The sequence below is a fragment of the Neofelis nebulosa genome, chromosome 5 (assembly GCF_028018385.1).
Source record: "Neofelis nebulosa isolate mNeoNeb1 chromosome 5, mNeoNeb1.pri, whole genome shotgun sequence".
NCBI classification, from domain to species: domain Eukaryota; kingdom Metazoa; phylum Chordata; class Mammalia; order Carnivora; family Felidae; genus Neofelis; species Neofelis nebulosa.
The window spans coordinates 110,386,958-110,411,236 of record NC_080786.1 but is presented as its reverse complement, the minus strand read 5'-3'; the positions used below and the strand labels follow the sequence as shown (position 1 = coordinate 110,411,236).

The 24,279-nt window shown below is 35.1% G+C and overlaps 2 protein-coding genes across 14 annotated transcripts in view; both read right to left on the bottom strand.

Moving 5' to 3' along the window:
• The window catches only part of IMPG2 (interphotoreceptor matrix proteoglycan 2), an 89,814-nt gene extending 84,934 nt beyond the window's left edge, over positions 1-4,880 (bottom strand). For 2 of the 3 annotated variants that reach the window (XM_058731563.1, XM_058731564.1), the window contains exons 1-2: positions 2,850-4,880; positions 2,138-2,389 (exon numbers count right to left, since the gene is read on the bottom strand). In XM_058731563.1, coding sequence (XP_058587546.1) covers positions 2,138-2,389; positions 2,850-2,934 — 337 coding nt within the window. In that variant the 5' untranslated portion in view covers positions 2,935-4,880. The remainder of the gene's footprint in view (positions 1-2,137; positions 2,390-2,849) is intronic. The other variant, XM_058731565.1, reaches the window with a different exon arrangement.
• A 587-nt stretch (positions 4,881-5,467) lies between these two features.
• Positions 5,468-24,279, bottom strand: part of SENP7 (SUMO specific peptidase 7) — a 155,073-nt gene continuing 136,261 nt past the window's right edge. For 10 of the 11 annotated variants that reach the window (XM_058731544.1, XM_058731550.1, XM_058731551.1 and 7 more), the window contains 9 exons: positions 23,194-23,310; positions 18,796-18,918; positions 15,119-15,211; positions 14,354-14,478; positions 12,239-12,291; positions 10,758-10,807; positions 10,595-10,663; positions 9,581-9,731; positions 5,468-7,319 (listed from right to left, as the gene is read on the bottom strand). In XM_058731544.1, the coding sequence (XP_058587527.1) occupies positions 7,182-7,319; positions 9,581-9,731; positions 10,595-10,663; positions 10,758-10,807; positions 12,239-12,291; positions 14,354-14,478; positions 15,119-15,211; positions 18,796-18,918; positions 23,194-23,310 (919 nt within the window). In that variant the 3' untranslated portion in view covers positions 5,468-7,181. The remainder of the gene's footprint in view (positions 7,320-9,580; positions 9,732-10,594; positions 10,664-10,757; positions 10,808-12,238; positions 12,292-14,353; positions 14,479-15,118; positions 15,212-18,795; positions 18,919-23,193; positions 23,311-24,279) is intronic. The other variant, XM_058731549.1, reaches the window with a different exon arrangement.

The window sequence follows — 24,279 nt, the reverse complement described above, 5'->3', positions numbered from 1 at the left end:
TATTTCCTCTTCACCACTTACCCAGCATCTACCTAGATATTCTGATCTATTTATTTTAAAAGGAAAAACCGAGGCAATAGAAATAACGTTTTGATAAGTTATGAACTGTCATTCCCATTCATCTTCAGTCTTTTATTCTCTTCCCACTCTCTTTGGAATTTGCCACTTCTGGCACATGCCCTATACACAAAAGTCAGAATCAATGGATTTCCATTACAAAAGTAAAAGGAAACCTTATTGCTTAGTAATGTTTGATACTCTCAGAGTATAATCAAGAGTTGTAAATACACTCCTTAAAAAATGTGTTAATACAGTGGCACTTAAAAAATTAGGGGTGCCTGGGCGGCTCAGTTAGTTAAGATTTCAACTTCAGCTCAGGTCATGATCTCGCAGTCTGTGAGTTTGAGCCCCGCGTCAGGCTGTGTGCTGACAGCTTAGAGCCTGGAGCCTGCTTCAGATTCTGTCTCCCTCTCTCTCTGCCTGACTCCCGCTCGCTCTCTCTCTCTCTCTCTCTCTCTCTCTCTCTCAAAATAAGGAATAAACATTAAAAAATTATTTTAACAAAAAAATTTTATATATGTAATATCTGGTATTACTTTATTTTAAAGACACTTGCTTAGAGAGTATTATGCTATGCAAAATAAGGTAGTCAAAGAAAGACAAATTACCGTGTGATTTCACTCATATGTGGAATTTAAGAAACAAAACAAATAAGCATAGGTTAAAAAAGAGAGAGGCAAACCAAGAAACAGACTCTTAACTATAGAGAACAAACTGATGGTTACCAGTAGGGAGATAGGTAGGGGGATAGGAAATAGGGATTAAGGAGTGCACTTGTTCTGATGAGAATTGGGTGCTGTATGTTAAGTGTTGAATCGCATAAATTGTATACCTGAAACTAATACTGTACTGTATGTTGAATAGCTGGAATTTAAATAACAACTTAAAACAGAAAACACTAGCTCTGAAATGAATAAATGAATCAATCAATCAATCAATCACTTGCTTTGGTGACGGAGGAGGAGGGGAAGGACAAGACGGAGGAAAATAAAAAAGGAGAAGATAAAGTAGCAGCTTAGACTTGAAGGTTCATAGAGCCCAGCATATGGAAAATGGCAAGTGCCCCACAAACATTTGTTGAAAACATACATAAATGAACTAGCCTGATTTCACTATCATTTAATCATCCACCTCCACTTTAGTTTACTAGCATCACATCCATCGCATCACATTGTCTCTTTAGCAGCAAAAAAGCAAAGTTTGAGAATCATTTAAATCTGAGGGACAGGGGCGCCTGGGTGGCTCAGTCAGTTGAGCGCCAACTTCGGCTAAGGTCACGATCTCGCGGTCCGTGAGTTCAAGCCCCGCATCGGGCCCCTGTGCTGACAGCTCAGAGCCCGGAGCCTGTTTCAATTCTGTGTCTCCCTCTCTCTGACCCTCCCCCATTCATGCTCTCTCTCTGTCTCAAAAATAAATAAACATTAAAAAAAAAAAAAATTAAATCTGAGGGACATGTTATGGTCAATTAAGCAATTTTGGTTAGTAAATTTAAGATAGTAAATTTAAGAAACAGAATGAATTCACCTAATGAAAAAGTATTCAGTCAAGGATAATACTGTTAAATTAAAAATAAAATCCTAGTTCTGTTGCTTTAGGGTCTATTGTGAGAGTTGTCATCATCTTAGATATAAGGTTTATGTGTACCAACCAGAGTATAACCAGCATGAATCTGCAGAATGTCTAAACTATAAAATATAGACATGTATTATATTTTCATGTACATAAAGTAACTAATTAGCCAAATAGGTAAGTATACCATGGTAAATATATTTTGTGGGCATATTTAGACTAATTACTTAATGAAGAAGTAAAAATAGTTAAATCTTCCAGTAACATAAACTGGTATTTTTGAAGTGCTTCAAAGATTTAAGCCATTTCCTCCCTTAATGCAAACTTTCCTCTGAAGCTATATAAATACTATACTTATAGCAAGTCCTTTTTCCATAGCTAAGAGAAAGATATTATTTGGCTCCGTGTCTAAATTATCACATACTCTGAATTTTAACAAGATACAACAACATGCTAGGACTATGTTTGAATTTCATCACGGAGTCCCAAGGTGTGGATGTTCACTTACCTCGTACTTTAAAGTACTTTACGTGCTTTGCCACAGCCTCTGTAATGCTTTCATCTGGGCAGGTTTTTACACCATGAGGAAACAGGATAGATCGCCTTCTTCTGAGCAACCACTGTTTCTCAGCTTCTCTGTGGTCCAAAGGTAGTTTCTTTTCAGTAGAATGAGAAGGCTCCCCAGATTCCTTGTCAGTCAGGCGAAAAGAAACTGCACTCTTGGGTTCTTGGATATCTTCTAAAGATATGTAGGTTTGTGCTACATAGTGAAAGCATAGACAAGTCTTCTGATAATGAATGAAGATACAGAATGAAAAGTAACAAAGAAAAACTGACTTTTGTGCCACATTTGGATTTTGAAGTCAATGCTCAAATTGTAAACATGCATACTTAAGAGGGGAGGAGTGAGCAGTCAATCTTTTCTCCATCTAATTCCTACTCCTTTATTTCAAGATTCTTAGTTGTTAAAATCAACTATATATCCAATTTCAATACAAGAAATAAGCAGAAGTAAGTCTGAAGAAGAAATTACTAATGAAAAGGAAAACCAAAAATATTAAGAGATTTTAAAAGTTTAAATGAAGCAATATCAAAGCCTAACAGAGTAGTATTTGATTCAAGTTCTTACAATGGTCATATTAAATTAAATAATGTTAAAGAGAATATACTAGAGATATAAAGAAAAATAAAAAATTAAAATTAAAAAGCTTTTTAAATACCTGTTAATGATGGAAGGTTTCCTTCTATCACGACAAATATCAAAATACCCAGAGAAATCTTCCCAAAATGAGGAAACATAATCATTTGGGCCAAAATCAAAGGAATAAGGAGAGGCCAAAATCCTTGAGCACCCAAAAAAGCCTTGAAACTTCCAGTAACGAATTATTATAGAAAAGGTCTAACATTTCAAAGTTTATCTTTGAAAACTGACAACCATTCCAAAACCATTACAAATTAGCTTAAATAAAAATGGTGTCCTTTCAAAATACCTCTCACTTCTTTTCTGAAAGAAGCAGCACGCTATGAAAGCAGAAGAGATAAGCTAATTAGAACAGATGGAGAGAGACAATTTCTTTATTCTAATCCAGTCAGCTAAGCTCTTTACAAACACGTTCTTTGCCATTACCAGACAGTCCACTTAAAAATAATGTTTCACATATAATTCACTGAGCTTTACAATTTTTCTGAATCTACTAGTTGAACCTGATAGATTCACATGTACTTTGGGTTTTTCTAGGGCCTGTTATTTGTAAACATATAATTTGTAAGCCCAGACTCACTATACCTATCTACTTCAGAAATACAGAGCTACACACAAAACTAGCTCTAGTTTTGTCATAGTTACTGTCTTTCAAATCTCTCTCCTTGGTTAGAAATTTGAAAATCTTTGGTTATAACCACTTAATAACTTCTTCCTTTTATAGAAAATGGGATAGGAAGATAAAGCTAACTCATGATAGAACTGCTGTGAGGATTAAATTCATTAATACACAGAAAATGCACTATTAGAATACTGCCTGGCACATACTAATCATACAATATTAATGACAGCCACGTGATAACTGTGTTGCTTAATTAGCTATTAAACATGAGGCCCAGAATGTTTATGTACGTGAGGAACTCGCAACCAACAAAGGATAACTTTTACCACAATGGGACTAGATAAAATTCTTTGTATTAGAGCAGTTGTTTTTATCAAACAAACCTAGTAAAAAGCAATTAAACTAGTCAAAGTCCCTGTGGAAGCTAGGATTTACTATCAAATAGCACTGGATTTACATCTTATGTCCTTTGTCTTTGGAGAAGTTCTCTGAAAAAAAAAAAAGAAAAAAAAAGTTTTGTTTTTATTTATTTTTGAGAGAGAGACAGTGTGTGTGTGTGTGTGCATGCGCGCGCGAGCGCACATTAGTGGGGGAGGAGAAGAGGATATGAAGCAGGCTTTGTGTTGACAGCAGGGAGCCCAATGCAGGGCTCCAACTCACGAACCGTGAGATCATGATCTAAGCCAAAGCTGGACACTTAACCGACTGAGCCACCAGGAGCCCCTGAAAAAAGAAAAGTTTTGTAAAGATTTAAAGCACATTTCTCTTGAGAATTCTAAAATAGTCAACCCCGATATCTTCAGCCCTCAAAGGGATGTACTCAGTTTTAAGAGAAGAGACCAGGTAGGTGGGTGTAGACAGGGAAGCCACATACCCACAGAAGTTTGTCTTTTAGCAGCTCCTGGACAATGTTCCCAAATTTCCACAAGATCAAGCTCAGTTACAAGAGACTCTACAGAAGGAAGGAAAAGCCTATGATTTCCCATAAGGTTTTATATACTTCCAGTCAAGCAAGCCTTCAGAGTATACAAGTCCACTCACAGTTCTCCCAGTCCAGACATAGTTCAACAATTACAGGTCGTTTTCACAATTAAAAAAAAAAAAATACTGAATACAGATGACATTTCATATTTATTTTAGTTCAGCACATTTCCAAATAAACATTACTGAAAGAAAGAAAACCCAAGATAATTTGCTATGAATAAAAGGCTTAAGCTTGGTATTAAGCCAAAAGCAATTACAGCATAAATGAGTAATTTTATAGAATTAAAAAGTAGGTGACAGTGGAAAGAGGACAGCACATAGATTAGAACCAGGTTAGAAATGGCTCTGTATGACAAGAACCCTATTTCCCCCATAACATAAAAAGAAAACAAACTGATTATAAGAGGCATTAAACTTTTCCTAAATCCTAGTTAAGTGATCAGATATGACAAAAAAAAAAAAAAAAGCTACCACTTTTGTTGTGAAGTATGTGTTGTGTCCCAAGAGTTGCAAATTAAAATTAGTATTATCTTCTCTAGGAAGACTTTCCCTGTCCAGTGACAACCCTCTTACTACCTCTCTACCACATCTCACTCTCTCTCCCCCGCCACCTCTCTCTCTCTCTCTCTCTCTCTCTCTCTCTCTCTCACACACACACACACACACACACACACACACACACACACACACACACATGCAGCAAGGCTGAATTCCCTCCTGAGCCCCCAAGAAACTCTATGATCATTTTTACCAGTAATACTAAAACTATGCATATGTCCATTTCTCCCATTAGCTATAAATGACTCAGGAATAAAAGCTGGGGTTCATTGTTTTGTACCTAGCAAACTGCCTGCTAATAGTACATGCTCCAAAAATGTCTCCTGAACAATCAAATTAACTATATGCTTGTTAAGGCAGAAAGAAAAATTCATCTAACCATCAGTTATTGGAGATGCACTGGGTATTATGAATTCAACAATTTATTTCTAAGAATGGCTTATGATTCTTAAGAAAGGAAAATTACACCTTAATTTGATGAATTGGAAACATGTTTAATATAAAATGTTGATATTCTCAACACATTATTTCCACATGAATTTAGGAAAATGAATGTTAAACAATCTTCAAAACATAATAAAGGACAGTGGTACCTTTGAAAAACATACAAACACGAAAGTTAAGAAGTCATATGAAGATGTATTACATACTTGCTTTCCCAAAGTTAGATGTACAAAATAATTAATAGTCATTTAAAAAAAATCCCCTCCCAAACACACACATACTGGGAATAAAATCATGTAATTATAATCATCTTTCTGAGAAATCTCCAAAAGATAAATATCTTTAACAATATAAAGATGGTGACAAGATTAACAAAAATTCAAAAATACTGAGGCTTAACTGACTTCAAATTCACATGATTTTGAAATAAAATGTTCCAATTTTTAGCTTTATCTTAAATTGCCTTTGCTTCACTGCTTTATATACAGTTAACAATATAAATCCAAGAGATACTTAAAACAGAAGATTAAAATAATATTCTTAAAAAACATGTTTTTTTAATCTGAGAAAATACAATATAATTGTCCCCTCAAAATTTTCCTGATAACATTAGGAAAAGGTTGTAAAGTGTTTAATCACATATAATACCACCATCATCACATGAATTCAAAACTGTTCCCTAAACATTTAATAAAAACTTATGCTTCATAGGGATCATAGGTCTCTAAAAACTACAATTTAAAAATATAAAAGCAATTCAAGCAATCTGACTTTGCAGATAAATACTGGGTAAACAGAGCTATAAAATTATATATTTAGTTCTAACAATTAATAAATAAGATTTGAGGGTATTCTTTAATTAAAGTTATGAGGACATCAATTTTATCTTTGATACTTACAGAAAGTGTGTACGTATATTCTAGGATATCAGAATAGGATAGAAGTCAATATTGATATAGCTATTACCTCAAAGAACTATGTTGAGCTACAAATGTCATTGTAAAAACCTATTTTGGGTAGCTAAATTTTTTTTGTTCCAAACTTCATTCTGAATGAACTAATTTCCCAGATCCCCATATATGACATCAAAAGAAAAAGAAAACATGTAACAATCACAGCAGAGTAACAATTCCATTTAGCAACTGAGAAAAATAAGCTGCGCTTTGAAAGAGTCAATTTCAATCATCTTCCTAACATCATGTCTTCTTTTACACTATACAGAAAGGATGCCGTAAATGGCATTTTCTGAAGCCTTAATACTAAATTCTTCTTTAAAAAAATACATAGTATTCATATTGCATGCTTGAGCCGCAAAGAATAGTATTACAATATAATGTGACTTGTCAACAAATGTGACAAGCACTGGGGCTGGCACCAGGGAGGACCTAACTCCCCTCAACTCCCAGTTATATGGAAGTACAGATCACTTGGTTTTATTATCTACAAAAACATTCCCACATTTACATATGCTATTGCATAATCAGAAGCAAATTTGATCAGAAAAATATCAAATATTTATGAAAGTTTAATTTCTAATAAGTTTCTCTATATCACCCCCATTTCCCACTACATCTATCAGATCCCAACAATCTAATAATATATCTTATTTATTTTAAATAATGTTCAATGACTTATAAAACTACCACAAGTTATTTTCTTCTCTGTGAGCTGACTAACACAAATGCTGGTAAGCAGCTTTCCAGTAATCTTATAGGACATCTGTGTCATGTTTGTACAGATTAACTAGCTACTGCTGCCCTTCTGTTGCTGTAAATGAAGTTTCAAAATGAGCTCTCGAATATCTTCCCGTTTGGTCTTTATTACATGACGAGGAAACCATTTCTCCAAATGAATTGGAAGTTCAAAATTAACAATAGGATCCTAATGAGAGAAAAGAAAATGAAATCCCTTTAGCAGGACAATTCAAACTTGTTTTAATTTCATTTTACAAGAAATGAAAAATTCCTAACTTTTTTTAGCTTTTTATTTTTAAGTTAAGTCCTCTCTACACCCCACATGGGGCTCAAAGTCACGACTTTGAGATCAAGCGTCACATGCTCTTCTGGCTAAGCCAGCCAGGCACCCTGAAAAATTGCTAACTTTTTAAAATAACAGCTTTACTGAGATAGAATTCACATACTATACGATTCACCTAAAACTATATATTATCATTCCTCCCCAATTATATCAAAAGTTCCAACTGTATACTATAACCCTCACATGCTGAAAGTACCTTTAAGAATTCTCCAAGCAAGGGGCACCTGGGTGGCTCAGTCAGTTAATTGTCCAAATCTTGATCTCGGCTCAGGTCATGATCTCATGGTTTGGGCGGGGGGTGGTAAGGAGCCCCGTGCTGGCTTCTGCACTGACAGTGCAGAGCCTGCTTGGGATTATCTCTCTGTCTCTGCCTCTCACCCACTCATGCTCTCTCAGAATAAAGAAAATAAATATGAAAAAAAAAGAATTCTCCAAGCAAGCTTCTAGTCAAAAATACCCTGCTTCTTTACACACCTTCGTAACACCACACCAAAAAAAATGGGGCTGGTTGCCAAGACAACCAACAATGTAATTAGAGAGTTGGAACTTTCAGTCTCGCCTCCCTGACTTCCAGAGAGAGGAGAGGAGCCTCACAAGTAACACTGGTAATGACTGAAGTAACGAGCTGATGGTTTAAAAAGCAAAGAGTGGTTCCTTGCTTTTAAAATTTCTTCAATACTGTTACCTATAGCATGGCTGATGAGCTAGAAAAGAACACTCATGCTTGTCACTGTACTCATCTAGCTTATGGCTTTCTGAGCTTCTTGAAAACATGGGTCTTTTAGTTTTGAAATTTTTCCTTCAAATTTTTGTCTGCCTTTCTCTTCCAACCTAATCTTTCTGGAACTCCAATTACATGTAAATTCAAATATTTTACTCACATCACACTTGTCTATTCTGTTCTTTACGTTCTTTTTTTTCTCTCAAATACAGTTGAATACTTTCTATTGCCCTATTTATTTACTCATTTATGGAAGTTTATTTATTTTGAGAGAGAGACAGTGAGCAGGGGAAGGGCAGAGAGAGAGAATCGCAAGCAGGCTGCACACTGTCAGTGCAGAGCCCAATGTAGAGCTTGAACCCACAAACTGTGAGATTGTGACCTGAGCCAAAATCAAGAGCCAGATGCTTAACCAACTGAGCCACCCAGGTGCCCCTATTGCTCTTTTTTTTTTTTTTAATTCTAATCCTGTCTTCTGCTACATCCAAGTCTGCTATTTTTTTTTTAACGTTTTATTTTATTTTTGAGACAGAGAGACAAAGCATGAACGGGGGAGGGGCAGAGAGAGAGGGAGACACAGAATCAGAAGCAGGCTCCAGGCTCCGAGCCATCAGCCCAGAGCCCGATGCGGGGCTCGAACTCACGGACCGCAAGATGGTGACCTGAGCTGAAGTCGGCAGCCTAACCGACTGAGCCACCCAGGCGCCCCTCCAAGTCTGCTATTAAACTCAAGCAATAAGTTCCTATTTTTTCTTCCAAGTTTTTATTTAAATTCGTTAGTTAATATATATATAGTTAATATATGTATAATATTAATTTCGTGTAGGATTTAGTGATTCATCACTTGCATACAACGCCAAGTATTCACCACAAGTCCAATAAATTCTTTTTTTTTTCTTATGTTCTATTTATTTTTGAGACAGAGAGAGAGAGAGACAGCCTGAGCAGGGGAGGGACAGAAAGAGAGGGAGACAGAATCTTGAAGACAGGCTCCAGGCTCTGAGCTAGCTGTCAGCACAGAGCCCGACACGGGGCTTGAGATCATGACCTGAGTTGAAGAAGGATGCTTAACCAACTGAGCCATGCAGGCGTCCCAGTGCCAATAAATTCTTAATTTCAGATATATTATTATGAAATTTTAGCTGTAGAATACCCACGTGATCTTTTTTAGCAGGTTCCATCTTTTCATCCATTTTGTTCACTCTATTCTCTCTAACGTATTATTCAAATCATTTTAAAGTTCTTATCCATTAAATAACTCTAATATCTGGATTATATGTGATTTACTTTTTCTTTCTTGATTACCTGTAATATTTTGCTTCTTTGTTTGCCCAGTAATTTGTAATTATATGTTGGTAACTGTGAATAAAGAATTTTTACATACCTTAAAGAAGCTCTCCACATACTGCAGTAAATATACTCCACAATCACTGCTATTATCTTGTTTAGGAACTTTAGGGCATAGGTCCACCATGTTTGTTTTGCTGAATTCACGATGAGTTTTTCGTTTAACTTCCCACTCTACTTCTAAATACCTTGAATCATCAAAAAAGTAGAGTGACTCTAGTAGAAATCTCTTTACTATTATTCAACACAAAGATGGAAAATATTTGCTACCAAATGTGTTGCCTCAAGTCAAATTTCCAAGTTTAACAGTACAAATTATAATATGTGAGGCTTCAAGGGTTGCTATTTAAAAGAAAATCATCTGAGTTTCTAACTGAAAGCTAGACTTTTTTCAACAATCCAACTTTCATAACTCACACACATAAGCTCATTTATATTACTAACAAATTACTAAATTTGTTAATTACTAAACTAACAAATTACTTTAAAACTTGAGTTCCCAGTTGTTTCCAGATCCTACAGTAATTACAAAATTACACACATACATATACACACACACACTTATATACACACAAAAATACCAACCCCCCCTTTTTTTTTGAGTAAGCGCCACACTCAAGATGGGGCTTAAACTTAAGACCCTGAGATCAAGAGTCACACGCTTGCTCTACAGCTGAGACAGCCAGGCTCCCCAGTATATACACACAGAAGTAATAAAAAGGTGAAAGAGTTCTTATTTTCTCTAAAATGATACTTTTGATAACCACTAATAGCTGCAATGCTCCTTTGTAAAATTATGCTTTTTGTTCAGTTATGAATACAAATTTTGATTTTACTTTCAATATATACAAGTTATTATCTGAGAAATATTAGTGCTTTAATATTAACATACAATAGGGGATGTTTATTATTGATTAGATTGTAGACCTCATCTAAATACATAATAAAATATAATTCCTGATACAGTCTTTTCAGTAATTCTTAAATATCGTAGCTTCAAAATTATTGAGATTTTAGATAACAGACTGAGAGAAAAATTGTCATTACTTACTCTCGTAAATTCTGAACTGTGTTTTGTATAGAAGCAGCTTTCAAGGAATCTAGTATGAGAATGCATGGCCTATGAAAATCAAAAGAAGAAATCAAGATGTACATACTTGTACATGAATTAAACTTAAATATCTGAGAAAACTATTATTATAGCATGTACCTACCTTTTACACATTTTCTTTGGTACTGGTACTGATATATTTGTCTCGGTACTCTGAAATAAAACAGGAATTTTTATGGCTTTGCAATTAAAACCAGTTTGAATACATTAGTGTTCAGTTAATCTTTAAAATGTTTGAAATACTCTGAAATTAAAATTTCAAGTAAGAGTCCTTTTCATCATCTAAAGTGAGCCAATGTTGTTTTTTCAGAAATTCATTGATTTATTTTCTTATACTAGTGAAACAGTATCTTATACTTTTACATGTAGCTTCAAGAAGTTCTAGAACTTTGACATAGCCTAAAAAACAACCTAGAACTTTAATTACTTCTATTCACAGTTACCTCTCAAGCAAAGATAAACAAGTTAATTTAACCTGCCTTTGCATACATTCTCTAACTCAATATATGATGTCACTGGAGACAAATCTGGGAAACAACAGGCCAAACTTAAGCAGATTCTTTAATGCATAACTTCTTAGTACCTTTATTATTCTAATGTAACAGTGAATCTTTAAGAGATGAATAGGACACAGGGTTTAACCAACTTAACTGACCTTACAATCCTTTTTATCATACTCTGCATCTTACAACAGTTGGTCTAAGGAACTTAATTTGGGAAGACTGTTGTACAAGCAAGAAGAAGGTCTCCTATTGTGCCACTGTTAGAACAGAAAAGGAAACTTCCTTTCTTCTGCCGACCCTATACCAGTAACAGTAAAGACATAAGCCTCTGCCAGGATAGCAAGGCTGCTACTGTCTATACATACATACAAAAAAAAAAAATCGCTAGGTGGCTACCTTAATCAATTAAGACACCAAATCTAGACCATACATAACAGTTTGGAAGTCCATAAAAGAAAAGTTAGGGGTGCCTGGGTGGCTCAGTCGGTTGAGTGTGTCTGACTTCGGCTCAGGTCATGATCTCACGGGTGGTGAGTTCGAGCCCCGCCTCAGGCTCTGTGCTGACAGCTCAGAGCCTGGAACCTGCTTTGGATTCTGTGTCTCCCTCTCTCTCGGCCCCTCCCCCACTCATGCTCTGTCTCTCTCTCTCTCAAAAATAAACATTCAAAAAAAAGAAAAAAAGAAAAAAGAAAAAGAAAAGTTAACAGAACCTAAAAATGTGGACACTAAACCTGTTATTAAACAACCAATGGGTCAACAAAGAACTCAAGGAGGAAATCACAAAACTACATGGCAACAAATGAAAATGAAAACACATTAGCCCAAAATCTTTGGGATGCTACGAAAGCAGTTCTAAGAGGTTAGTTTATAGTGATATAGGCATACCTCAACAAATAAGAAAAATTTCAAATAAACAATCTAACCTTACACCTAAAGAAACTAGAAAAGTTAGATCCAACAAAGCCCAAAGGTAGTAGAAGGAAGGAAATAATAAAGACCAGGGTGGAAATAAATGAAATAAAAACTAAAAAATAACAATAGAAAAGATTCCTTCTTTCATATCTATAAAGAACACACTTACTTGGGAATCCTCTGTGCCCAAGGACAGTGTTGAAGTAGTATGTACATCATTATCTAGTTAGAAATAATAAAGCAATAATAAGTGCTTATTTTATATCTAATATCAAGTATTTACATGTGGTTTGGACCAGTATTAATGGCAATGGCTATTAATATTCTGCTTACTGCTTAGACTACAGCTATAAAACATGTAATTTTCTTTTTTTCTCAAAATAAGTAGGCTTATTTGCTTACTGAATTAACATTTGGGTTGTAACATAAGAAAAATCATGGAAGAAGTTTAAGAGACCTGAAGTTTAAGTAAGAATTTTAAGAATTTTAAGTAAACCTAGTCAGTTTACTAGCATTAACAAGAAATGTGTTCATTTAAATTGAGAAAAAATGTGGGATTTCACCACCCGAAAACTCTTAGAATACATTAATTCAGTAGGGTTGCAAGATACAAAATTAATGTACAGAAATTTGTTGCAGTTCTATATACTAATAACAAAGTAGCAGAAAGAGATATTAAGAAAACAATTCCACTTACAATTGCACCAAAAAGAATATGAATATATATATATATACATACATATATATACATATATATACATATATATACACATATATATATACATGTATATACATGTATATATACACGTATATACATATGTATATACGTGTATATATATACATATATATATACATATGTGTGTATATACATGTATATATACATATATATATACATATGTGTGTATATACATATATATGGTATCATGTCATCTGCAAATAGTGACAATTTTACTTCTACCTTACCAGTTTGGTTGCCTTTTTTTATTTTCTTGTCTAATTGCTGGACTTCAGTACTATGTTGAATAAAAGTGGTGACAGTGGACATCTTTGTTCCTGATTGTAAAGGAGAAGCTTTTAGCTTTTCTCCATAAGTATGATGTTAGGTATGGGTTGTCATTCATGGGCTTTATGATGCTGATGAACTATGTTCCCTCTAAACCCACTTTGTTGGGAGTTTTTATCATGAATGGATGCTTTTTCTGCATCTTTTAAGATGAGCAAATGGTTTTTATCCTTTAATTTGTTAATGTGATGTGTCACGTTGGTTGATTTGCAGATACTGAACCATCCTTTCATAGCTGGAATAAATCCCACTTAACTGTCTTTAAATGTAGTTTTGGATTCAGTTTGTTAATATTTTGCTGATGACTTTTCCTTCTGTGTTCATCAGGGATATTGGCTTGTTTTTTAGTTTTTAGTTTTCTTGTTTTTTAGTGTCTTTGTCTGGCTTCAGTATCAGAGTAATGCTGGCCTCATTGAATCAATTTGGAAGCCTCTCTTCTTTTTTTTGGCGGGGGGGAGGGGAATAGTTTGAAGACAGTAGATACTAACTCTTCTTTACATGTTTGGTAGAATTCATCTGTGAATTTATCTGGTCATTGATTTTTTCTTTGGTTTTTGATAATTGGTTTAGTTTCCTTACTAGTAAAAAAAAAAAGAATACAATACCTAGGAATAAACTTAACAAAGGAGGCCAAAGACCTGAACTGGTCTATGCCTGAAGATCCATAGTATGAATTCTTAGTCATGTTAGCAAGATTATTTTATAAAAAATGCTATGATAAAACTTGACATAACATTATAACTTAAGAATTACATTTTGTCTATACATGAGGTTGGGCATCTATATGAAAATTTCAGATTTCTTATTCTTTCTACTAGTTTCATTTAAAAAAAAAATACTACCACCAGGGCTCCTGGGTAGTTCAGTCAGTTGAGCATCCAACTCTTGATTTCAGTTCAGTTCATGATCTCATGGTTGTGAGATCGAGCCCCACACTGGACTCTGTGCTGAGCATGGAGCCTACTTCAGATTCTCTCTCTGGCTCCTTCTGTCCCTCCCCCTTTGCCTCTCTCTCTCTCTCTCCCCCTCCCTCCCTAATATACATATACATATATATATATACACACACATACATATATATATGTATATACGTATATATATACATACATATATATATACATATATATATATATATACCATATTTTAACCTCATATTGTTCACTATAATCATTCTACTGTTGTCGTCATCATTAAAAACAGTATCTACATTAAGTTTATCACCTATTATTTTGTTGTCATGTTGAGATGGCTGAGCCTGTGAGTGCTGGGATACAGTTTGTGGAAAATCTTCATATACAGCTTCTTCTAACCATGGAAAACAAATGACAGCAAGATACCAATGAGATCTGTTGAAAAAGAAACACAATCTTAATAACACAAAATCTAAACAATGCAGAGCAATGTGTTTTGGATCTACAGCTGAGAAAGTGGGTAAATCAAACTTCATACCAATTAACTACACTGTAATATGTGACATAACACAGACCACACATTCCAAAAGTAATTAAATGAGTAGTAAGACTACTTAGGGTAAAATCTGAGTTATTTCAAATTTATTTACTTTCATATAATCAGTGCTTCCTATTGAAGAACTGCTTTAATAAATAAACTCATAGCATCATCTTTTTTCTGTTAGTGCTTAAACAGTTTGTTCTCTTAAATATTTTAAGGTTTATTCTAAAATGTTTTCATCTTTTACTTAGGAAGAAATTCTTTTGAGCCCAAAAAAGAAAAATTCAATGTCTCAGTCATTACAGTCTTATGGGCATTTGTCATTTTTATTTTTTCTACTATATTTACAATATGACCATTTGCCAAATCAAAATCTAATATAGTCACTCATAGTTTTAGCTACTTCTTTGGAAAATTTAAACATAGTACTTGAGATGCATACCCATACCTTTTACTGATTATTAATCTAAAAATGCACAAAATATTTTTTTCTGTATTCTCCAATTTTGTTTTTAAATAATCCGAAATACTCACGACTCATTTACAGGCACAAAGATGTAATCTTTGTTAAAGATGTTTATGTGACGAGTCCATGTTCTTACTCTTTTATGTCTCCTCTGTGCCATTCTGGGAATATGAAAGATACATGTATTTTACATATAAAAAATTAAAAATTGAAGATACAGATTTCAGGAGTCATTTTTATATACTGAAAAATGTGAGATTCAGTTTACTTAACCATCTTCTTCAAGATATATAATATTTAACGCATATTAAGATATATAATACTCATTTCCTTTCATTAATTTCTAATTGTTGTTAAACTTAATGACTGTTTATAAACAATGTCATAGATAGAATAGAAGGAGCAATTTATAAAATGGTTTATAGACTCCAAAAATAGCTCAGTAACTGTATGTAAACAGCTAAACCTATTTATTTACTTTAGTTCCATCTGGGCATGATAAAAATATTATCATTAAACCTTAAAAGAATTGTCTAAATGTTATACCTGTGATGAGGGAGGTGTTAAAGCTAACAGGAGGAATGAGGCATATATTCTTAGATTTTTTTTAAAGATGACAGTCATCTCCTTTCATTTTACATATAAGGAAATTATAAGACAATGAGTTGAAAATACCCACTATTCATCCATCTTTCATTTACTTCTTCAACATAGATTTATTAGGTTCTTAATAATAAATAATAAAAATCACCCACGCTGCCCTTAAGGAGTTCACAAAATGAAGAAGGTAGAAAAAAAACATGTCTAAAATATAAGTGTCATAAGGGACACAAAGGAATTATGTTATAGCATTTAGAAAAGCCACCTAGAAAAGAACTAGGACACACAAATAATTGTTTCTTTATCTTATCAGGAAAATAAGGAAGGAAGATATTAAACCAAGTTTGAATATCAAAAAAAAGTTTTAAGGGGGGTGCCTGAGTGGCTCAGTTGGTTAACCATTCAACTCTTGATTTTGGCGCAGGTCATGATCCCAGGGTCACAGGATCGAGCCCAGCATCAGGCTCTGACCATGAAGCCTGCTTAAGATTCTCTCTCTCTCCCTCTGCCCCTCTCCCTGTTCATACTCTAAAATAAAAATTAAAAAAAATAAACATTTAAAAAGTAAAACTTAAAAAAAAAAAGACTTTCAAAGTCTTGCTTAAAAAAAAGTTTTAGAAAAGAGGTGGTGTGAAACTTCTGGCTCAGGGCCTCCAAGATTTTTTTTTTTTTTAATGTGTATTTTTGAGACAAAGAGAGACAGAGCTGGAGCCGGGGAGGGGCAGAGAGAGAGGGAGACACAGAATCTGAAACAGGCTCCAGGCTCTGAGCTATCAGCACAGAGCCTGATGCAGGGCTCAAACCCATGAACTGTGACATCATGACCTGAGCCAAAGTCAGAGGCTTAACCAACTGAGCCACCTCAGCGCCCCCAAGAACCTCCTTTTTATGCAAGGAATTAAATAAGTTGTTTTATATTTATATACCAAGTAATATAGGAAAAGAAATCTTTGTCTCATCCCTATTCATCTGAATATCTAACCATACTCACAGGAGTAAACATTAGGAGAAGATGGAATTTAGAATGAGCTAATAAAAGGTGGTAGGAATTAGACACTATGTAGATTTTAACTTCATAAAATGATCAGAAGTCACATGTTTACTGAATTTTGTTTCAGAATGACCCAATCATAATGATTATGAACAATTATTTTCAAATAGTGCATAGCCTATTAATTTGCTTTTCCATTTGAAAATCTTAAAGATAGACACCTGGTTTTCTTTTGTTTTGTTATGTTGGTGTTTGATTTCCTGATCATACTGGACTTATTTGATTGATATATTAGACACTAGATGGAACAAGGAGAATGGGAGAGGTTATAGGAAACACAATATAATCTCTTATTCTCAGTTCCTAACTCTTTGGAAGATCTTTAATTATATGTCTAAGAGTTCTCTCCCATTCAATAAAATATATTATTATTCTCTTTCAAGTTCCTAGTATGTTACAAGCACTGAGAAAAAGGCACTGGACAGAGTAGAAAATAAGACAGGTAAAGTCCATGACCTCATGAAGTTTAACCTTAGGACAAGCAAACAAACCAATGATCACAAACCATGTTACAATACAAAAAAAGTGCCAGGAGAAGAAATTTCAGTCAGAAAATAGGAAAAGAGCTTAGCATATTTGAAAACTGAAAGGAGGAAGGCTGAGCTGAAGGAGGGTAAGTGAGGAGAAAGAATGTCATGAGGTGAGAGTATGGAGACAGGCAGAAGCCAGATCTCTCAGCATCTCATAATCCATAGTAATGAGTTTGTGCATCATTTAGTCTGCAATTCCCTTACACTAGTAGCTGGAGTTTCTTGTCAGAGATTTATTTACCATTAAGGTTTATACCCCTTACCACTCTGCTTTGTGGCTATCTTCTTACTTTTTTACTGATTTGTAGAAATTCTTTGTGTGATAACTAATTACATATGTATCAGGCCAAGCATTAACCTAAGTATTTACCTGTGAGGGGACAGGGGAACTGAGCCCCGCCATGGAGTTAAAAACCCACCTATATAATTTTTGGATCCCCAAACCTTAACTACTACTAATAGCCTACTGTTGACTGAAGCTTTACTGATTACATAAAGCCAATTAACACATATTTTGTGGTATATGTATTATATATTTTTATAATACAGTAAGTTAAAGAAAAGAAAATGTTGAGAGAATCATAAGGAAGAGAAAATACATTTGCAGTATTTACAGTATATACATGTACTGTATTTATCCCAAAAAATCTGCATATAAATGGACTCCCATGGTTGAAATCCATGTTGTTCAAGGGTCAACTGTGTGTATGTATGTGTATATAAGATATGAAGTATAGTATCTTAGTACCTTATATATGTCTTACCCTGGAATATGCCACTTATGTAACATTGTTTTATATTACTTTTATATATGATCAAACATGTAACTTCTAATTTTAAAAAATTACTTTAAAATTTAAAACCACAGCAGAATCCACTTGCTTTCATTTCATCAGTTTCTAGGTGGCTATGCCAAATAATGACTAGTAATCTTAAAACAAAACATAAGATTAAATGCATGGTACCAACCATCAATTTCTATATACATAAAATAGAACAGGAAGCCATCAAATAAGTTAAATATAGGGGCACCTGGGTGGCTCAGTCAGTTAAGCATCCAACTCTAGATTTCTGCTCAGGTTCTGATCTCACGATTCTTGGGTTTGAGCCCCGCATTGAGCCCTGTGTTGAGTGCCACGCTGACAATGTGGAGCCTGCTTGGGATTCTCTCTCTGCCCCTCCCCTCACATGTGCTCTCTCTCTCTCTCTCTCAATAAATAAACTTAAAAAATAAATAAATAAGATGGGACCCATAGAGGAAATAGAGCCACTGCCAAAATCACTGCCCAATGCAAAGAGGGTAACAAAGAAATAACCTGACTTTTTCCTCCCTTGCCCTCCAACTTCCAGTGTCCCCCACAGAACATGCACTTGGAAATGCAGCCTGCAAGAGTCAGCCTCCTCTGATAGGGAAAAGAACAGTGGGGTGAGAAAGAGCTGAAAGGCCTGCACAAATGGTAATACTGATCACTCTAGGAAAAACTGTAAGAAGTTTTTTTTACTAGGAGCATCAACACAGCATATTTTTCTCTTAAAACTGAAGTACATTGAAAGACTGACTTACGAAAGATTTGGATTATCTTCAGTCAAATTATTTTCTTTTCTTGTCAAGCATTTATAGAAAAAGCTACTAAAAATGTGACTTCGTTCAACAAGTTCATCTGATGCCTTCTCCAATATAAGATATCTGTAAAATAGCAAAACCACAGAAGTAAGTTATTTTTAGATTTTACCTAATCTTCCCCCAATTATCTTATGTGTTCTGTAAATCTTCATTTTTATGACCACTTAGATTCAAAGCAATCTTGCAATCTGCTCAGATTCCAGCTAAAATTGTTCTTTATTTACCTCACCTTCCATCAAGATTGTTTAAAGCAGAAATTGCCCACTTATTAACTCATTTACTTAACAATTACTTATCAAATTCCTAACATGTGCAGAGCACCATAATTACATTAGAGACATAAAATGGGGAAAGGGGGGGTAGTACATGCTGCCATATAGCTTACAATCCAGAGGAGTGAGTATAGAAGGAAATATTAATCAAATACCACACAGAGATAAGATTGAAACCATGACACTCCTAAAATAAATCTAGAAAAAATTTAATTACTGTGAGATATGTCCAATATATAAATCCTGAGTCCATTTCTACTAAAACAATTCTTCAACATAAGCTTGTAATTGAATCATTTAGTGATTAAACTCTTCATATTAGTGAACTCTGCTATTCTTAACTCTGCTTTTGAATCTCTGCAGATTCAAAAATGACCTTGTAATTGCTTTAAGAAAAAAAGCATAGAAGACAAATACAACTTGACATTTTTTTAAATGTGGTTATGGACAGGCTTTGCTACATGGAAGGAGACACAAAGGATGCTTCTGGTGTGCTGGAAATGTTCTTTACCTTGATCTAAATGATGATATTATGGGTGCATATATTTGTGAACATTCACTAGCTGCACACTTAAGATTTATGTACTTTACTACTTGAAAGTTACACCTTAATTTAAAAAATAAATAGAAAGTCATTTAAAACCTAAAGTTAGGGGGCGCCTGGGTGGTTCAGTCGATTAACCATCCAACTTTGGCTCAGGTCATCTTCTTACGGTTCCTGAGTTCAAGCCCCACATTGGGCTCTGTGCTGACAGCTCAGAGCCTGGAGCCTGCTTCTGATTCTGTGCCTCCCTCTCTCTCTCTGCCCTTCCCTTACTTGCATTCTCTCTCCCAAAAATAAATAAAAACATTAAAAAATTATTTAAAAAAAAACACTAAAGTTAGAATCCTCTCTGAAAATAAGTCAATGAGACAGAGAAACAGGTAATTTAGTGAATAGGAAATATAGAAAAGTACTACTGGAAATAAATTAGGAATAAAATTGTATTCATTAATTCTAATAAAACATATAAAGACTAACAATATGATCCAGTTCATCTCACCAAATATAAATTTGGCACTATTATACGGATACAAAAATAAGTAAGATGGAGGTGCCTGGGTGGCTCACTTGGTTAAGCCTCTAACTTCGGGCCACATCATGATGTCACCGTTCATCTAGCCCCACATCGGGTTCTGTGCTGACAGCTCAGAGCCTGCTTCAGATTCTGTGTCTCCCTCTCTCTCTGCCCCTCCCCAACTTGCGCTCTGTCTCTCTCTCTCTCTCTCTCAAAAATAAACAAACATTAAAAAAAATTTTTTTTGAAAAAAGACATAAGATGCTTAACCTTTAGAATAAGAATGATCATAAAATCACCAACTAACTGGGGCACTTGGGTGGCTCAGTCGGTTGAGCGACCGACTTCGGCTCAGGTCATGATCTCACAGTTTGTGAGTTCAAGCCCCGCATCAGGTTCTATGCTGACAGCTCAGAGCCTGGAGCCTGCTTCGGATTTTGTGTCTCCCTCTCTCTCTACCCCTCCCCCACTCATGCTCTGTCTCTCTCTGTCTCAGAAATAAATAAACATTAAAATTAAAAAAAAAAATCACCAACTAACTTTAAAATAATGCAAAATAAGGGGTGCCTGGGTGACTCAATCAGCTAAGTGTCCGACTTTGGCTCGGTCATGATCCTGCAGTTCATGGGTTCGAGCCCCACATCCAGCTCTATGCTGACAGCTCAGAGCTTGGAGCCTGCTTTGGATTCTGTTTGGATTCTGTGTCTCCCTCTCTCTCTGCCCCTCCCCTGCTCATGCTCTGCCTCTCTCTAAAAAAAAATTAAATAAACATTAAAAAAATAAAGAAAAATATTATAAGTAACATAAAAGAGATGCAAATGGAGTATTATGGGAATTAGTAATATCTGTTTAGAAGATGAGGAAAAGTTTTGAGGAAGGTACCATTTGAGAGGAACCATGAAAGAGGAATAAAACTTCAACAGGTTGAGATAAAGAGGAAAGTCTTCCAAGAAACAAGAGAGCAGGGCATTAAGGCAGAAGAGTGACTAAGAATAGGCTTTGTTTAGTAAACTGTTTATAATTCAATTTTGCTGGACTATGAAATACATGTAAAAGGCTAAAGAGATAGATTAGTGTCATATTATCAAGACTTTCAAAAGCCAGATGGTCTGAACTCATTTTGACAGGTAATAAGAAATTACTGTAAGTTTCCAATGGGAACTGCATTCATAGAGTGGTTTAAGAAGAATACTGGTGGTTGGGGCGCCTGGGTGGCGCAGTCGGTTAAGCGTCCGACTTCAGCCAGGTCACGATCTCGCGGTCCGTGAGTTCGAGCCCAGCGTCAGGCTCTGCGCTGATGGCTCGGAGCCTGGAGCCTGTTTCCGATTCTGTGTCTCCCTCTCTGTCTGCCCCTCCCCCGTTCATGCTCTGTCTCTCTCTGTCCCAAAAATAAATAAAAAACATTGAAAAAAAAATTTAAAAAAAAAAAAAAAAAAAAAAAGAAGAATACTGGTGGTCATAATACACCTAATGCACAGGAAAACAGAGATAAAAAATACAAGGACACTAGTTAAAAAGACAGAATAACAATTCAGATAAGAAGTACTAGGAAATCATGATGACAGAAGAAAAAGAATAAATGAATTTGAGAGACAGAATCTACTAAAATTGGCAACTGAGTATGCAGATAGGGAAGGAAGGGTGAAGAGTCAATGATGATGAAGACTCCTGCTTCCAGCCAAGACTGAACAATAGGGACCAGATTTACCCACCTGGATGAAAGAAGCGAAAAATCACACAAAATACATGTGAATCAATAGTTTTCAAAACACTAGACATCAGGCAACAAAGAAGAGTGGTCTTTGAGAAATGAGAAATAAACAAGGTGAGCTCCACTCATGCCCCAGTTTACTGTTTTGGTAGTTTCCAGGTGGCAGCACAGGAAGGAGTAACCCAGGTGGCAGACTCCACACTGAGATGCTGAAAGTCAAGAGAGACCAAGACAGCTAGAATTTACAGATCAGAATACTAAAAAGGGAAGAGTCGTAGATAAACAGAACTCCAGACATCTGCAGAGTCCTCCTCAAGTATTTAGAAGAATGACCATTGCATGCGTGTGAGGAAAATGCTGGGGTGAGAACTACCTGAAAAGATGAGAGGGAATGAGCCAGTGACAAGAATAGTGCCTGTTCTTACCACACAGGCTGGAAAACCTCCTAATTCATGGAGGCCCTAGGTATAAGATATTAAAAAAGACCCAGATCAAACTTCTAGAGGTCAAATGTACAGTATCTGAGATGAAGGGCTAGTGATAGAGATTCAGAGCCTGAGTGACTGGAATAAGGCTAGTATACGTAAACAATAGGACTCAGGAAAGATGCAGGCTAGAAACTTTGCATCAAAGTTTATAAAACGTTCCTATCTATTCCTTCAAATAAGCTATGCAAAGTTGAAAATTATTTTTTAATGGCATAGTGATATGGGTTTTTTAAATGACAGGTAACTCTTACAGCACTTGAAGACAGAATAGATAACTACAGAGTTGCTTCTTTTCCTTTCCCAAAGTGATCTGTACTTTTTAGATACTTCCTTCACCACAGTAATACAACAGTTAAGAAGTATAAATAAAAAAAATAAACAAATAAACAAAAACTAAAACAAACAAAAAATAGCAACTCTTCTGGAGTATATACAAACTGAAATAGTCAACTGTAGAAAACCTCGGTAGGCAAACAAAACAATTTTTTCAACATGTATTTATTTTGAGTGAGTGAGAGAGAGAGAGAGAGAGAGAGAGAGAGAGGGAATCCCAGGCAGGTTCCACCCTGTTGGCGCAGAGCCCAACACAGGGCTCAATCCCACCACTGTGAGATCATGACCTGAGCTGAAATCAAGAGTCGAACACCTAACCAACTGGGCCACCCTGGCACCCCGGCAAAAATTTCTAAAATCTGAATTGTTGGCAGGTTACTTTTAGCTAGAGTTAAAATACTTCAGTGATAGACATGCAGTTTAAAGTTCACATCAAAACTGATAAAACAAATGAGATCATTCATCACTGTACTTACTTAAGATAGAAATCAATGATTACATCATTAAGAAACTCTCCTTCTTCTAAGCATTCCAGATCTTCATTAGTTACTCCTAATCCCCCTTTAGTAGGTGGTGGAGGATATACAATCAACCTTAAAAAAGTAAAACTAAAGTTAAAACACATTGGTAGTGAAAATCCTAGTATCAAAGAGATTTGTTATATGGAACAATACTAGGGCAGTGTATTCAATAACTATAATGTACAGAGTAAAAATAATTGACAGGATACAAGCAATTATATTTTCCTTTATTTTCAGAAGCTAGTAATAGTACTTCCATTATCTTTTCATTTCCAGTCCTTCCCACGTGACCTAGTCTCATATTTGTCTAACCAATACGTTATGTCTCAGTTATAATGCCATCTAAGATGTCTCTCTTCTGCACAATTTTTAACTTTCAACACACTGATGTAATAAACCATGAAAGATTTTCCTGTGCTCTACCTTCCAACTCTAAGTTTGAATCCCCAAGACTAGTTCCTTTCCATTCAAAAGAGCAAGCAGTCAAAAACTATGTTCTTCTACTTGTGGCTAGTCTACACCAACAGCTGAACAATACAGAAATAACAAGGGAGCAGAGAAGCAAGTTTGCTTATAATAAAGTGCTTATAATGTAAAACTTAACAGAATATAGGAAACAAGTAATTATAACACAACCAGAAAGAAGTAGGAAACAGATGACAACTAATTACGCATCTTTCTTCTGGCACCTTTTCTTAAAACTCAGAAGAGCAGTTGTGAGTTTCCAACTATATATAATCTTGGAATAGACAGGATGGTCCTCACTGCACAAATGTAGTAAAAAATAAAGGTATAACTATACTTCTTGAACTAGAAAGATGCAAGAAGATGGAGTCAACTGCAACTGATTTAATCTAGAAAACCAAAGCACTTAAATCAAATAAGAATATGTGAAAACTTTAAATGCTAATATGATAGTATTTTATTGGCTATTTTCTATCCTATTCTTTCACTTGCTTTTTTTTTTAACAGAAAAAAGGAATCACACAGAAGAATAGAAGTCAACCTTACATGCACAGAATCCCTATTCTGCCTGACCAC